At 41.4% G+C, this 15377-nt stretch overlaps 1 protein-coding gene across 2 annotated transcripts in view; it reads left to right on the plus strand.

Moving 5' to 3' along the window:
• SIPA1L3 (signal induced proliferation associated 1 like 3) overlaps window positions 1-15377 on the plus strand; it is a 780343-nt gene that overhangs the window by 302048 nt on the left and 462918 nt on the right. For both annotated transcript variants that reach the window (XM_078660667.1, XM_078660669.1), the window contains exons 3-4: window positions 5049-6855; window positions 8006-8136. In XM_078660667.1, the coding sequence (XP_078516793.1) occupies window positions 5382-6855; window positions 8006-8136 (1605 nt within the window). In that variant the 5' untranslated portion in view covers window positions 5049-5381. The remainder of the gene's footprint in view (window positions 1-5048; window positions 6856-8005; window positions 8137-15377) is intronic.

Consider the following 15377-nt stretch of genomic DNA (forward strand, 5'->3'; position numbering starts at 1 on the left):
AAAGGAATGATTGCTTTCTAATTCTGTGAGACATTTCCTAACCATATCCAGGATAGATGGGGCTAGTATTATTATGGCAGTGGTTGGTCAATCGTGCGCAGAATATGCAAGAAGCTACATAGACTATGCCAGAGAAGGCCATATTATGTAAGATATGGCTAACATTATCCAGGGCTGGGCCCATCATGCCGACTCTGCGTTCTGGTAGGAGAAGGAGCTAATGCCATGGGTAGTACAATTTACACACCCCTACTTGGCAGCCTGTACCAACAGGTAGAATATGTATGTATAGCTTTGTTTCTTTACTTTGAAGAGAAAAAAATGGCTTAGAGCCAACAACCTTTTAGGGCAATTTATGTTGATTATGTAAAAATGTAATGTAGTCGGTAGAATGCCTTCAGATTAACAACCTAACCTAACTACGATTAAGACTTATAATTTTCCACGATTTAATATTTGATAATGCTTAAATCGCGGGACTTTCAGAAGTCTTATATTTATAATTTTTCTACTGTTTTAATGAACTAAAAAAACATACATGTGATCAAAGATATAAATTCTCATAACAAAACTACAGTTACGTGGACATTAAAGTTACTATCTTAAAACTAATAACCATTGCAGTTAGTCGGTTATGGTACACAATGTAACTATAACTCCCCAATACACTCCTCATGTTGTCACTGGCACCATCATACATCACATAAACATTGACCCCATTTGGCACATTGCCGAAGGTGTTCAAAGCTGCTACACCCCTTTATCCACTGAGCATCATCAATTGTGATACCGAACAAGTTCTGGGATTCTGAGATGACTATGCAGAAACCCAGAATGACGTGTGAAAGATTGCCGAGCCTAGAACTCACTTCGGCAGTCAACAGTAGGCTCGAATCAGTCCCAGTACTCCATATTACTACCTCCAGACTTCACAAGGCATGATATGTGGCTTTTAGTGCAAGAATGGAGAATTTGGGGTTTTGGCTGTGTGCGACTGAAGGGTATGGTTAGATATGAGTTTTGGGTTAAGGCGCTTCTTTTGAGATGCAAAGGGGGAGTAGGTAATGTCCTGCTAGTATCGACCAAAGCTGCAAGCTAATATTGGCCAGTAAATAATCAATTTTCTCTTTGAGGCATTGGTCTTGCCTATTATTGCAGTAGCTGCTCAACGACAGCCATCGTGACCCGCTCTTGCTGGACATAATCTGTAAATTAAACATAGGAAAGGATGTGTTTTTGTTATGCTTATCATTGTGACAAGGAGGAGTTGTGATGCAAAAGAATGTTTGCAACCACCTGCTTCCAGCTTTATTCTTTGAAAATTGTGGGGCGGGTAGAGTGTGTGATATTATGAGAGGACATGATCCCAAGTCTATCCTGCCAAAGGCAATTACAAAGTATGTGTTTGAACATATTCTTGGCTTTAGGCTGCAGCTTGCAGCACTTGCTTCCACATCTGCTCTTTGGAAAAAGTGGGGCTCTGATTCAGAAGGTCCACTTATAATTATTAATTGTATAACATGTCTTTCTTAATGTAGATCTGTTTATCTGTATCCCTTTGTTATAGTTTGGAAACTTGTATCTATTTGTTTGTGCTGCTGTCTCTGTGTTGCCCTGAAGGGGGATTTTAGTCAAGTGATTCGTTAGACAAAGTACTTAATTAAAACAATTTTTAAGGTTTGCTTGCTTTAATGCAAATTGCTTTTTAGGTCGAGCTGGAGACCTAATGTTGCCTGTCAGGAGGGAAGGAGGACAAGAGGGTGTTACGAGCTTTTCCCCTGGATTTGTGTGCGCGAACGCGCACGTTCCGTCCTGCGCCGCGCCGCGCACTTCCCTCCCATACTCCCAGCAAGTCAGCTGCACACAGACACACACGCACTTACACAGACACGCAGGCACCCAGACAGGCAACCCCCACAGTCAGAGAGAGACACACACACACACACACACACACACACACACACACACACACACACACACACACACACACACACTCTCTCTCTCTCTCTCTCTCTCTCTCTCTCTCTCTCTCTCTCTCTCTCTCTCTCTCTCTCTCTCTCTCTCACACTCTCACACTCTCACACTCTCACACTCTCACACTCTCACACTCTCACACTCTCACACTCACACGTCCCCCGCCCTCGCAGCCCAACCTAACAAAGCGAAGCCCCACTCACCGGCTTCCTTGGTGCAGCGGCTCTCACCAGCAGCAGGACTCTTCCTCCCTTCTTCGGCACCGGGGCGCAGGGTAGGCTCCTGCCTGCTCCGGTGCTCTAAACAATCGCGGCTCTTCCGTGGGAGGCGGGGTAGGCTCCCGCCATCCTACTTCCTGTTTCCGGTTGTCCCGGTTGTGCCGGCCTGCCTGACTTCCTGGTCGCAGGCCGGCGGCGCGAGCTTTTGACGGACTGCAGCTCTCGCGTTAATTTTGTAACCAGAGGCCCCAGAGAAGGCGGATGCATGGAGTTCCATGATGAGACTATTGTAAGAAGTATGTCATTTGAATAAAGTATTATCTTGAGGTTGCGGGCTGGAATGTCAATGCCGTGTATTTTGTCTGAGCAGCGTATTGCAATCTCGAGTGGTTCCATGGCCAATATAAAGAGTAGTGTTGACAGTGGGCATCCTTGTCTCGTCCTGCTATAGGTATCACATTTGCAAAAGTTATAACTATTAGCATTGTAAATGACAAAGCTATTAATTTAGCTATTTAAAAAAAAAAAACATAAATAAAAACTTAGCCATTTACAATACCAATAGCTCAAACTTTCCTAATGCGAGACCTATTGCATTGCAAATGCTTGTTGCTCAATAGGTGCATGTCATCGTCGTAGTGATTTACTTTGTTGAATATTATGCCGGGTCTAATCGAGAAGTAATTTCTAGGGTTCAGATTCATCAACCTATTGAACAGAAAAAATCATTTGGGTTTTTGGATTATGCGACAAATACATTCTCCTGGAATACATAATATGGACATATGCATTGTGTACTGTGAAAACATCATTGTAATTTACCGTTTAGTTTACAAGCTAAGCATGCCTTGTGTTTAGGCTTTGCATACATCCCCGTGGAATTGGGCCCTCGGTTCACTTACGGTTGTGCAGTCAAACCCCATATTTCATATTTGGAGCACCACTTCCTGTAGCCACCCAATAACATTACTGTATTTGGACAGGGCAGCCATATGGGGAAAATGAAAAGACAGATGTTAAAAGGGAGTGCTGAAATGTATTGTTGCTTGTACATTGAGGACGTGAACTGTTGTCATTATGCACGTATAATGGCAGTAATGCTTGAGGTTGTCCCTCGTGTTATCATTTCTGTGTTTCATCCAAGAGACTAGATGCACTGCAACACCCATGCTTGATTATTTCAACGAGCCTTTTGGAAACAGAGCGAACCCAGATAGAACATTTTTGTACCTTTAAATTCTCGAAGAATGTAGGAACTTTGCCTCAGATTTGAAACTTACATTTTCATATTTAATTGTGGTTTGAAACATTACATTTAGCCAATTCGGCTGTTTTTGCAAATTATAGAAAACTCTGGTAATCCTTTTTTAAGCTTTATAAATCGCTCTTCAGAACTGAAATTTCCCTTGCTTGATGCGCACCCAATAAAGCCTCATAAAGGAGGCATTGAATATTCAATTTAATTTTAATTTTTTTTGGTTGACTTCAACATTGATAACCAAACCAAGATGTCCAAAATCATCATAAGGGCATCGCTAGAGCAACCGTGTTAACGGTTAAAAATGAATAGAAACAAGAAAGTAATGTTTTTTCCAATCATTTGCTGTATGATAAGAAAAGGTAATGTTTGTCTTGAGAGCAGTCCATGACCCTTTTCATTCGATCAAAAGGATCTAGTCGCTCATATCCAGGGGCGGTTGGTGACACACAAAAATGGTGAGTCGACATACATAAAATTAAACAAAATTCGAATAAACCGTTACATTTTTAAATGAAAAAAAAGGTTTCACTTACCTTTTCAGCCTGCAGCACATCCCCTGTGTTCTCTGGCCGGCTCCCGACTCCTCCAGCGCTAGTATTGCAGCTCCTATCCAATCCAGACACTGCTCTCATGCTGTATGAGAGAAGTGTCTGCATTGGCTGGAGCAGGCTGCTTCAGCGCAGAGCACCGAAGGGCCTGTGCCGGCTCTCCAACCCAGCTGTCCATGGCAGCCGGGTTGGATAGGTTGAATTACGCATGTCTGTTTGGCCATAATAATGTAGTCTGCCAAACCGACATGCCCAGTTGACACGGATAGGTCCACTTGTCATTGCTGCCAATCAGCAGCAGTGACGCACTTGCCCCTCACTGCCCTCTCTGGCCGGCAGAAAGGTAATGAAATCCTTTTATTACCATTTCGTTTTTCCAGCTTTTTGCAGCTGTGTGGGAGGGGGACCGCGCTCCTCTGCTCCCATGGAGGACAGCTGCTGCTCATACCACTGACCTCGAAAATGGGAGGAGGAAATGAGCGCCTCCGCCGATAAGGTTTCATTATCTTTTTAAACAAGAAAGTATTTTTTCAGTTAAAAGTAGGGTTCATGACTTTCAACTTAAATGCCAGCGGACTTTGTGTAATGCAGTGTATGGTTACAAAAGACATTGACCTATTCCCATAACTTTGACTCGCCGAAAGCTGCTGTCTAGGTAGGGAAAAAGCTAAATTAAAATCTGGGTTTAGTGCTATAAGTTCCTGAATTCACCACTCAGCTGGCCATTGTCATAACCTGTAATATTTTGTAAACTTCTGTTACCTTTTGTTGGTAAATTGTTTAATCTTAAAGTTATCAAATATTTGTCTTCAATAGTTGTGCAGATAATTTGGTGATCAATAAAGGAAGTAAAATGATCACATGCCTTTCATACTTATCCTTTGTTCCTCCAAAATTAAAAGGACAGAAAGTATTGACTTGAAATATTAAACAATAAGAATTGTATGTTAAAAATGTTCTCACCCGCTTCAGTGCCCTTTTGTATTTAGATGTGCTCCTTAAGTGTCTGTCTTTTACATGCTTTGTTTTGTGTCTTTTGTCTTGTAGAATGGGCTGAGAAATTCTTCTGTCTCCTGGCAGCCGTCTTGAAATAACCTCTTCAAAGTAGCACTCTACAGAGAACTTCAGAAGTCTTAACTCGAGCCTTTTCCTTTTCTGGCCACAAAAAATATGTCTGCTGTCGATGGAACCCTTAATGGATTTGAAAATGAGGTGGTGACGGCCTGGGGCAGGAAGGCGGGAAAACCTTATTCATCTTTTAGCAAGTCTCTGCACGTAAACCCTGAGCCAGCTGCTCCCAACAATGGTTGAGAGTAGTTTGTGGCTGATACAAATGAGAGGGACTTTTGTATTGGCTGCAGAATTATTTTTTGTTAGATTATGACAACCTTTCGACCAATTCACAATGAAAACTCGGAGGCTGGCGGAAACCCAGTAAAAGGGAATGATGTACTCAGTCCACGAAGTGGGGATTACTACCCACAAGGATACTGGGTACAAAATGGCAGTGCCGTGCAGCCTTACTCAGCAACAACTGAAAACACTACTGCACGACCTAGCACGACCACCCCTGCAATGCCAAAAATGGGTGTTCGTGCCAGGATTGCTGATTGGCCTCCAAGGAGAGAAGCATTAAAGGAGTCAACAACTCCAAGCCCGCTGAGAGAAATGGAAATGTCGAAAATTGGCAGAGAGTTTGCTGTGCCAAGAGGCATGCATAATGGACAGCACCCACAAGTCAGTGCAGGATTCAGAGGCATCCATAGAATGTCTAGGAAGAGGTCCAAGGATGTTGAATTCCTTGATGGTTGGCCACGGTCGCCTGGGAGGAACTTCATTCAGCTTCGAAATCGGAGTAACAGTGAAATTACGCTCAGTGAGTGTGACGGTGAGGAATCCTTGGAATTCCGAGGGCCTAGGTATACTAGCGGGTTGCCTCTTTGTAGAGAATATGGCAGCACCTCTTCCATAGACGTTCAAGGAATTTCCGAGCAGAGTTTCTTTGAAATGCTGGAAGAGTTTCGTAGTGAGAAGCCTGACCAGCAAGGTTCAGCAGCGGAAGATCTTAACCAACAACTCAGGGTCGATTCCAGCATGGCATCAAATCTTCATCTAGCTGGGAGCACCAAACAAGATGTGAGAATTGATCAGCTACAGAAAGGAGAATTCCATTCCATACAGAGAGAAAAAGATAAGCCTAGGAAAAAGAATCAAAAAGGTGAACATGACCAGTCAATTTTTAAAAAATTAAGGAACAGTAAAAGTGAAAATGAATCTGGCAAAACATCTATGGATCCTGAGGAGGTTAAATCTCATGACAGTAGCAATCCTTGGATTTGTCAGAAGAGTTTTGGGCATTTTGATGTACAGAGCATGGTTTTTGATCTCAACGAAGTGGTGGCTAATAGGTCTTATATTGCACAGCGAAGAAACACTACAACAGGTGCTTCTGCAGCCTCGGCTGTCTCCCTGGCTGTTTCAAGGGCTTATGGGCTCGGAGGTTTGGAGTCCACTTTCACCAGCACAGAAGACTTGAACTACAAAGAAAACCTAGAACATGACCTTGGCGACGAAAATAGTAATGAACTTCTCCTTAGCTGCCCACATTTTAGAAACGAGACTGGTGGGATGAGTGAACGGAATGTGAGTTTTTCCAAAGCTTCCGCCATCTCCCCAACTAGAGGTGATGGTGGTTTTATGGAACCTTCTCTAAACGTTTTTTGCACTAATGCAAGCATCTCCGTTCTAGAGGTACCGAAGGAAATGCAAAGGAGCCAGGCTAGATTGAAGCACTACAGCATTGAGCACGTGGATTTAGGAGCTCGGTATTTCCAAGATTACTTTTATGGAAAAGGTACATTTTATTGTTTCTTTTTTGTATTTTATTCTGACAAAAATCTTTCTTTGCAATTGTTTGTACAGAGAACACGTGTGAATAATCACAGAAGAAAGAAACTACCAATTTCTTACCTCCCTTTAACCCAACTTGTCATTTGATTCCCATTAGGATGTGGTTGATAAAGGTAGTCAAGCCAAAGGGCACTATCATACTCCTTAATATGCTTTGTGTAAATAGAATCCTATTGTAGTAATTTTCCTTTGTCAGTAAAAATAACTGGAGCATGCTATCTTGGTTGAGAAAAGCATAATTGCTCAATGCTTGAAAAATACAAGCTCATTGGGCATCTCATTTTTGGAAAGCACATAATGGGTTATCTTCTCCTCCAAGAGTCCACAGTTTAAGAAACCATTATACAATACCTTTCGATTAATTTTCCCACGTTAGTGCTACATGCATTTTTGTGGGCAAGCTCTTTCATTTGAAGTTGTCATCTAATCTAGGATCTCCTAGGCAGAGTATCACTTTTTGTGTTTTAGGTACAGTGGTGGCAGCTGGTGACCACAATTCGCATCAAGCAAACAAATTAAGGTTGTTTGCAAATAAAAATGAGTATGAGGAAATAGATTGGACATATTGTGATTTCCCCATTTCCCGTATTTTAACCCTGCTTGTGACCACACACGCCACCTACTTCCCTCTATTCTTCCACACTCTCCAGAATTGTACAGCTTTTCAAAGATTCAGAAGCGCATTACTGGAGCTTTACCAAGCCTCAAAAAAATCTGTATGTCTTTTGCGACCCTTTGACTTTTGCCCACTTTCATTACTTCCCTCGCCCCCTTTGTAATTCAGCTATTTTCTCTCTCTGCTGTTACCAACTGATTTGAAGTTGCTCAACGGGGCATGGTGGTGGTATATTGAACAACCTCTGGAGAGCTTGTGTGTGAGGACCACAGGCTGCTTTGATTTTATCCAGTCTTTGGCTAGGCCACCTGCATATTGTTGTACTATGCTTGAAATGTGCAAGTGTGCAGATGTTTCTAATTCCCACTGTTAAATTCGGCACTATTCTTTCTCCCTCTAGTTGTAGTGACTGAAAGAAGCCTGGCTCACATACTCCAAATGGGAAGTGATGTAACTAAAATATGTGTCCCTGTTTCAGAGCATTCCAACTACTTTGGGGTGGACGAAAAGCTTGGACCAGTGGCTGTTAGTCTCAGAAGAGAGAAGCTGGAAGATAGTAAAGACTTTGGACCGCAGTATCTGTACCGAATCATCTTCCGGACGAGTGAGGTATTTTAAACCTATAATGGATTAAACTTTTTCTGTGAATAAATAACTTATTGAAGCAGAGAAACCATTATGATTTGTGTGCGTTGGATTTTGTTCTTCTTGGATATGACTGATTTATTTATGTTTAGTTTCTCCCCCTTCCCCATTCTCTCCTTTGAAATTGTGATTAATTTCTATGCCTTTATGTATTGCACATTATGTAAATACAAAGAGCTGAACCAACACCTTCCTTAGACAGATGTCTTCAAACGTTCTTCCAAGCCTCTCTTGAAGGGAATGTTTTTTTATGTTGGAAAGTAAAGGGAAGAGGGAGTGAGATTTAATAATTTACATTACAAGTTGGTAAAAAGGGAGCCAATCTGCAAAAAAACATTTAATAATGTACATTACAAGTTGGTAAAAAGGGAGCCAATCTGCAAAAAACAATGTTTTTCATCTTTGAAATATAAACTCAAGAAACTTGTGAAGTGAGTTCTTGGTTTTTAGTGCTCTCTAACTTATTCCTAAATGACATATAAAGCAAATGGATGTGATACTGGCAACCCAAAAAAAGTACAGCTTTTAAAATGTAGGGGAAGGCATGATGCATACCACTCAAGATCTTTTGAGTCTCTTAGGAAAGTGAGATTCAAAGATTCTCGATGGTCATCCATTTGAATTCATTGGAACTGCTCTTTCTGTGAGGGTGAGGAACGGTTTCAGAGCAAATCAGCCCATTGAAGTCAGTGGAAGGATGTCCCTGTGACAGAGGGTGAAATAAGATGCATGCGTGATGCTCACAGCCCCATCACAACAGAGGCAGAATCCATTGGCGGACATGAAAAAGCCGATCTGAGCTTTACCAAGTGCTTTCTAAAATGTATTGTTTTCTGTGTATTTACAACACTTCCTTGACTAAAGTATTGTAAACACACCCCTTGGTAAAAAAAAATACAGCTCAGATCCGCTGCTTCTGTCTATTCAAGCTACTGCAGCTTTCAGATATGGTTCTTTTGTGTTTCTAAAAGCAATGTACATTAGATATGTTGATTCATTTTTTTATTGGAACATTTTGTCACTGGGGTATTTCTCTCCACTGGGACGAGGTGAGCTAGCATGCTGCAGCTGGAGGGAATTTCTCCCTTCTGTCGCTCTCTTTTTTACCAGATCTGATGCCTCAGCAGGCAGTACCCTCTTTTTTTTGCAAAATATCACAGTGAGACCACTTCTTCACTCTGTCCTCTGGACCAGATCTATGAGGCTCTTGGCGTGTAGTCTAATTTTCCTATTTCTACAACATTAAAGTGAGCCTCCCTCACACCTTGCCTTACTCCCATTGGCCAACATTAATAGCCCCTCGGGGTGCGAGCAGTGGTAAGTGCTGCTCTGGATGGGCGCCAGTACCAGCCTTATGGCACACAATGCTTCTTCTCACCTCCTCTTACTATCACTGTGAATTAAATGCTAAAGACAGCTGGGAAATAGACCAAACAAGGTCACCCATTCTAGGCTACCTGTACAAGCACTGGTGAATTGCCCTAGAATCAGCTGCTTCCTCTATCTTGTGGCTCCACTAACTGCTGAGGGACGTGCGAATCCCTACAAATCTGACTGTTTCAGAAACGATGGTAGTGTCCAGAAAACATTGTTTTAGCTATCTGAGCCTGCTTATATTTGCCTAGGGTCATGTGCCCTCTGAACATTAAAGAATTAGAATAAATGTTGACAGCCCTGTCTGTTTGCAGCCTTTTTTCGTTGATCCTTCTGTATGATGTGCTCCAATTTCATCCTTAATCCATTTAAGCACGAAGAATATGAATTTATGGCACATTCTATTTCCTGCTTCTTCTGAAAAGCAGCCTTCTTTGTTGCAGTAACAGATGATGAACTTCAAACTCTTTAAATGATTCAAATTCAATTTTCCATAAAGACAAACTAGAACTGAAAATATTTCCTGTTTTTATACTTATGTTATTATTATGGAGCTGTACTTTACCCATCGAATAATGAATGAATGTTTACTTTTTTCCCCCTGTATTTTCAGCCAATAACACAAAACACATTATTGATATTTCTATTGCTTTTAATTTGGAGATAACTATTGCCTTGAAGTTGCATCCTGTTTCATCTATGATGGGGTCATTCCTTAAAACAAAGGGCAAAAGCCACTGCTGAAAGGTGAATAGTCTTTTAAATATTCAAAGTATTAATCATGGGAAGGGTCCAACCTATGTGAGGCTTAACTAAGGCAGCATCAGTGTCTTTCTATGGACGGTTGCTCATTGCAGAGGTAGGGAAGTCAATCAGATAACCTCTGTAATTTTGTCAGCATTACTGACTGGATGTAAATTCCAAAACGGAAGCAATTTGCTGCAGGAAGTTCAGTACATCGTATTTGATTGTTGTGAAGTCTGACAAATGCTCCCCTCCTTTTCCAGCATTTTGTAGGGCTTTGAAATAGGATTCTTAATTAGTTAGGAAAGTGGCAGGGAAAATGCAACTGAGTAAGGCCCTTTATGGTATTAGTTACTCTTGTTCTTCCTCCTGAACAACATGCTGCTGACCATCCTTCACCAAACACATGACTAGTTCAAAATAGAGATGACAGAAAAAAACGTGTGGCAGATCACTTTGAATGGTTGTGACAGAGGGCAGGATCAGCCCAAGCGGATGAGGTACTTTTAACATTAGCAGAATCGTTTGTGATTTTTTTATTCAACAGTTTTTATTAATTTTCGAAACTTAAAAAGATAGTCGAATGATCAGCAGATTTATCACATATAGAAATTAGAGGATCGCTATATAGCACTCATAGATTATCAACCCTTTCTAACAGACCTGTAGTGTTGTGTATGTTAGCAATGATGGACCATTTTGTCTCTTGATGGACTCTGTAGAACTGTGACATAAGTGTTAGAGCATAGTGAAGTGAATGCAGGTTTTGAATGTAGAGTTCGCAGTTACACGCAGATTAATAAAGACTTGTTATACTAAGCTCCGTGTGTGGCGTGGTCATTGGCGGGTACCTTGACTGGGGAGCTCGCTACAATTCGAGACGATATAGGGGATAAGTAACCAGAAGATCGAAAGTGCTCTCCCAGAGAGTTTGACGTGGTCCAGCCTACTGCTGTTGTTTGCCTCTGTCGAAGTGAAGAATCAACGTTTCGTGTACGTGGACCAAAGCACAACTCAAGTCAGTGTAAAGCATTTGAAGATAGTGAAAGCTTCACTGACAAGTCTACACATTGTTGGCCAAGAAACCTTTGGGAATGTCGTAAGAAAAAGGTACTGCTCTACTATGCAACCTAAACCTATACATCATACGTAGTGATAATGTTAAAGGTGGATACAGCCAGGTTTTGAAAGAGCCATAAATAGCAACAACAAATTGCAAGATAATGCTGCACTGGGTGGCAGAGATCAACCAGGCGTCCGACAATACAAATAAACGCCTAAAAGCAAAGCAATTCAAATAGAAGAAATTGGCATCTGCTTACCAGAATTGAGTAATAAGTCCTCATACCACAGCGTTGGGTGGAGTAGCCCCAGAGGAAGTGTGCTGGGTTGTGCTTAAGGAGCCGTCCATACACGAAGTGGCACACCACCAAAGCTGCCGGGTGGCCGCTCTGAACAACTTCAAAGGTCTCCATAAAAGTGAAGGGCTCCAATGGAGACCAACAGGGAGTTCAAGGTTCCACAGAATGCCCAGGATGACTAAGAGGCCAGAACAGCAAAGCGGACAGTAGTCGTTCTCCGAGAGAACACCACCCTCCGTGTCTGCCATTCTTATAAATGGTTAAAATGCCACCAACTCCACTATTCAATACCGTCAAAAAGCAAAATATTGGTGACAGATTACTTGGGTAGAGACATTTGATGATTTCATTAATGCGTTAGAAGAAGCAGATAACAAGATTATCGAATATCTTAAGAATCTTGCTGGTGAAAGTGTAATGAAGTCATAAAAAAAATGCAGCGAACTTACATACTGTCAGATCAAAGCAGCCTTGAATATCAAGTTCAATCAAATGCCAAATGTAGATTACAAAAGAAACATCTTCAGTCAAGACTGACAGAAAGTTGGTGAAACCAACGCCAAATTTGTTGAGCGACTAGATAAACTGATCTAACTGTAACTTCAATGAATTTAATGATGAGGAAGCTATGCGTCTCAGAGTTATTGACCGATTCTTTCAGACGACAAATGCTGAGATAAACTCTTAGAATGGAGTGATTTCTCATGGCTGCTACAGCTGAAGAGCTTGCCGATCGACAAGCAGCTGTCATGGAGGGCGGGGGAGCCCCGAGTGAGCAAGTTTTGAATACGAAAAGTAAGCCAAAGCACAAGGCAGGGGGCACAGTGATGTCTCCACAGAAAAAGTTGTGTTTCAGGAGTGGATTTTTGTTTCCACGCAAAGGAAAATGTCCTGCCATTGGACAGGTTTTGAAAGGCTGTCGGAAGGACAACCACTTTGTGACCGTTAGCAAAGCGAAGGACAAGAAGAGACGTTCAACTCACTCCCACAAGGCGAAGCAATCACTCCAGTTGAGGCAATCCAACACCAAATTAAGTCGATCGTCATCTAAATTACTGTGAAACAGTTCTTCAGTATCAATGTCAAGTGAAAGTGAAGAAGATGGTTGTGCAATGTTAATGTTTACCTCAGAAAAAAGTGCGCATGCTAGACTGGTTTCATGTGAAGAAAAATGCAGGTCAAAGAAAGTCGACATGAAAAAGCACCAAAGTATTCAAACATTGTCCACATATTACCTTAAAAGTAAACATTTGCTCAATACCTTTTATTATTGTAAGTGGTGCATGGATAAACATTATGCTTGAGGAGAAATATGGTAAACACTCTCAGTTGTCACAACTTATGTCATTGAAAACCAAAGGATATACATGAGCTGCATTGACCCCATTAAAAAGTCAAGGTTTATTTGAAGCAACAATGAAACACAAGAAAGCACGAGTACAAGCATATATTCATGTACATCAAGGTATGGTGTCAAGAGCCTGTTTGCTCAGCTTCAGCACAGCTGCTGATATGGGACTGATATCTGTGAACTATCAAATGAATGCTCATCACAAAATAGTAAGTCAGTTCCCTTCGTTGTTTCATGGGTTAGGAAAACTTATGAAAGTACAATTACACAATGAGGGCAAACATCCTATTTCTCAAAGACACAAACTAATTGCATTTCATTTACTGAAAGCTGTTGAAAAAGAACTTTAATCTTCACTCACACATATGATTGAAGGTTGTTCCACTGGTCCAACACGATGGGTTTCTCTCATGGTAGTACTAAAAAAGGATAGTGAAGGAGCCGTTCACATCAGCGTGGATATGAGTCAAGCAAACAAGTCAATTGAAAGAGAGTGTCATCCATGTCTGCACATTGCTGACATGATGGCACAATTGCCTTGATTTGAATAAAGCCTATCATCAGTTGGAATTGGAGAATTGCAGGTACATAACCGTCTTTTCTATGCATATTGGTCTGTTCTGTTATAAAAGACTACGTTTCCGTGTATCATCCGCTGCAGAGCTTATTCAAGATGTCCTTTGACATATCATACAGCCTGTCATGAACGCTTTCAATTATAGTGTTGACCTATTGGTTTTCGGAGCTACACACAAGGAGCTCGATAAAGCTCTCTTGCAACTGTGTTGTTTACTTATTGATGTAGGTTTAACGTTGAGTGCTGAGAATTGTGTTTCATAAGACCAAACTGAAATTATTTTGCCATATCTTTTCTGATGGGGGTATGACACCCGATCGAGCTAAATTGCAAGCGTTATCAACTGCCAGTCCCCTACAAGATGTTTCCATGTAACGTTCATTCCTTGGCATGGCCAGCTACTGTTCTAAATATATGCGAGACTTTTACACTGTAAGTGCACATTTAAGATACTTCACGAAAAAGAATGTTTAATTTCAAGAAATCAAACAAGATATTGAAAACACTACTGAAATGGTATAATTTGATCCAACACTTCATACCAAGTTTGTTGTTGACGCCAGTCCCGTCCGGCTAGGCGGAGTCCTTGCACAGCAGACACCCAAACTCGTGAAGACATATTGTGGCATATGCATACAGAGGTTTTGTCTTAAATGTAACGTTCTTATTCACAACCTGAGAAAGAAAGTTTAGCAGTGGTGTGGGCTTATGAACATTTACACTTATTTTCATCTAGAAAACCTTTCACGCTTGTGCCAGATCACCAAGCATTGTTGAATATCTTTGGCAATCCAAAGGCAAGGATGCCTCCTCGCATTTAACGTTAAGGTCTTCGATTACAAGAATATAATTACACAATCATGCACCATGCAGGGAAGGATCGAAACCTTGCCGACGACCTCTCACGAGTGCCTCTACAGTGCCATGGTACCCCTCCCAAGACAGCTGAAGCCTACATAAATTTAATTGTGAAATCAAGCACACCAACTGCCATTTCGCTGGAACAGATTGTCACTGCCATGAGTAACGATATTAACATGTTAAAACTAAAAGAAATTATTACACATCAGTCGTTGAACCAGTACACTCGACCTCTTACCAGTGACTGTGAATACCAAAAGTTTAAAAATGTCAAAAATGAACTGTTGGTTACTCAAGAAGGCATTATCCTGAGAGGTTCGAGAATTGTCATTCTAGAGAGTGTACAATAAGATCATTGAAGTGGCCCATGAAGGACATCGTGGAATTGTTGCCACAAAACAAAATCTCCGAGACAGTCTGATTTCCTCATCTCAATGGGAGAGTTGAAAGAGAATTGAAGGCCTTTCATCTCTGTAACTGCCTTTAATCGAAAACCACTCAACACACCTTAAACATGTTAGAGTTACCAAAGCATGTATGGGAAAGAATTGCTGTTTGACTTCTTTGGTCCTCCTGACAACATACGTCACCTGATTGTTCTAGTTTTCCATTGATAGAAGATCTATAACTCATGAAAGAGTCATCACGAGATTAGACTGCATCTTTGCGACATGGGCTTTTCCTGCGATCTTAACATCGGACAGTGGTCCCCCTTTCAGCAGTCGAGAATTCAAAGACTTTCTCAGTCATTTTAATGTGAAGCATCAGAATAGCACCCCTCTTTCATCACCAGGCCAATGGCCTCATTGAACTTTTTATGATTATTGATAGGCGTCAATCCCAAGCCCCGCCCCCCTTCGTACATTATGCTTATGAGTTAGCGGAATGTGTCTAACTAATTACTTACACTTACGCATTTACGTTCATGTTCTCATTA

The sequence above is a fragment of the Lissotriton helveticus genome, chromosome 9 (assembly GCF_964261635.1).
Source record: "Lissotriton helveticus chromosome 9, aLisHel1.1, whole genome shotgun sequence".
NCBI classification, from domain to species: Eukaryota; Metazoa; Chordata; class Amphibia; order Caudata; family Salamandridae; genus Lissotriton; species Lissotriton helveticus.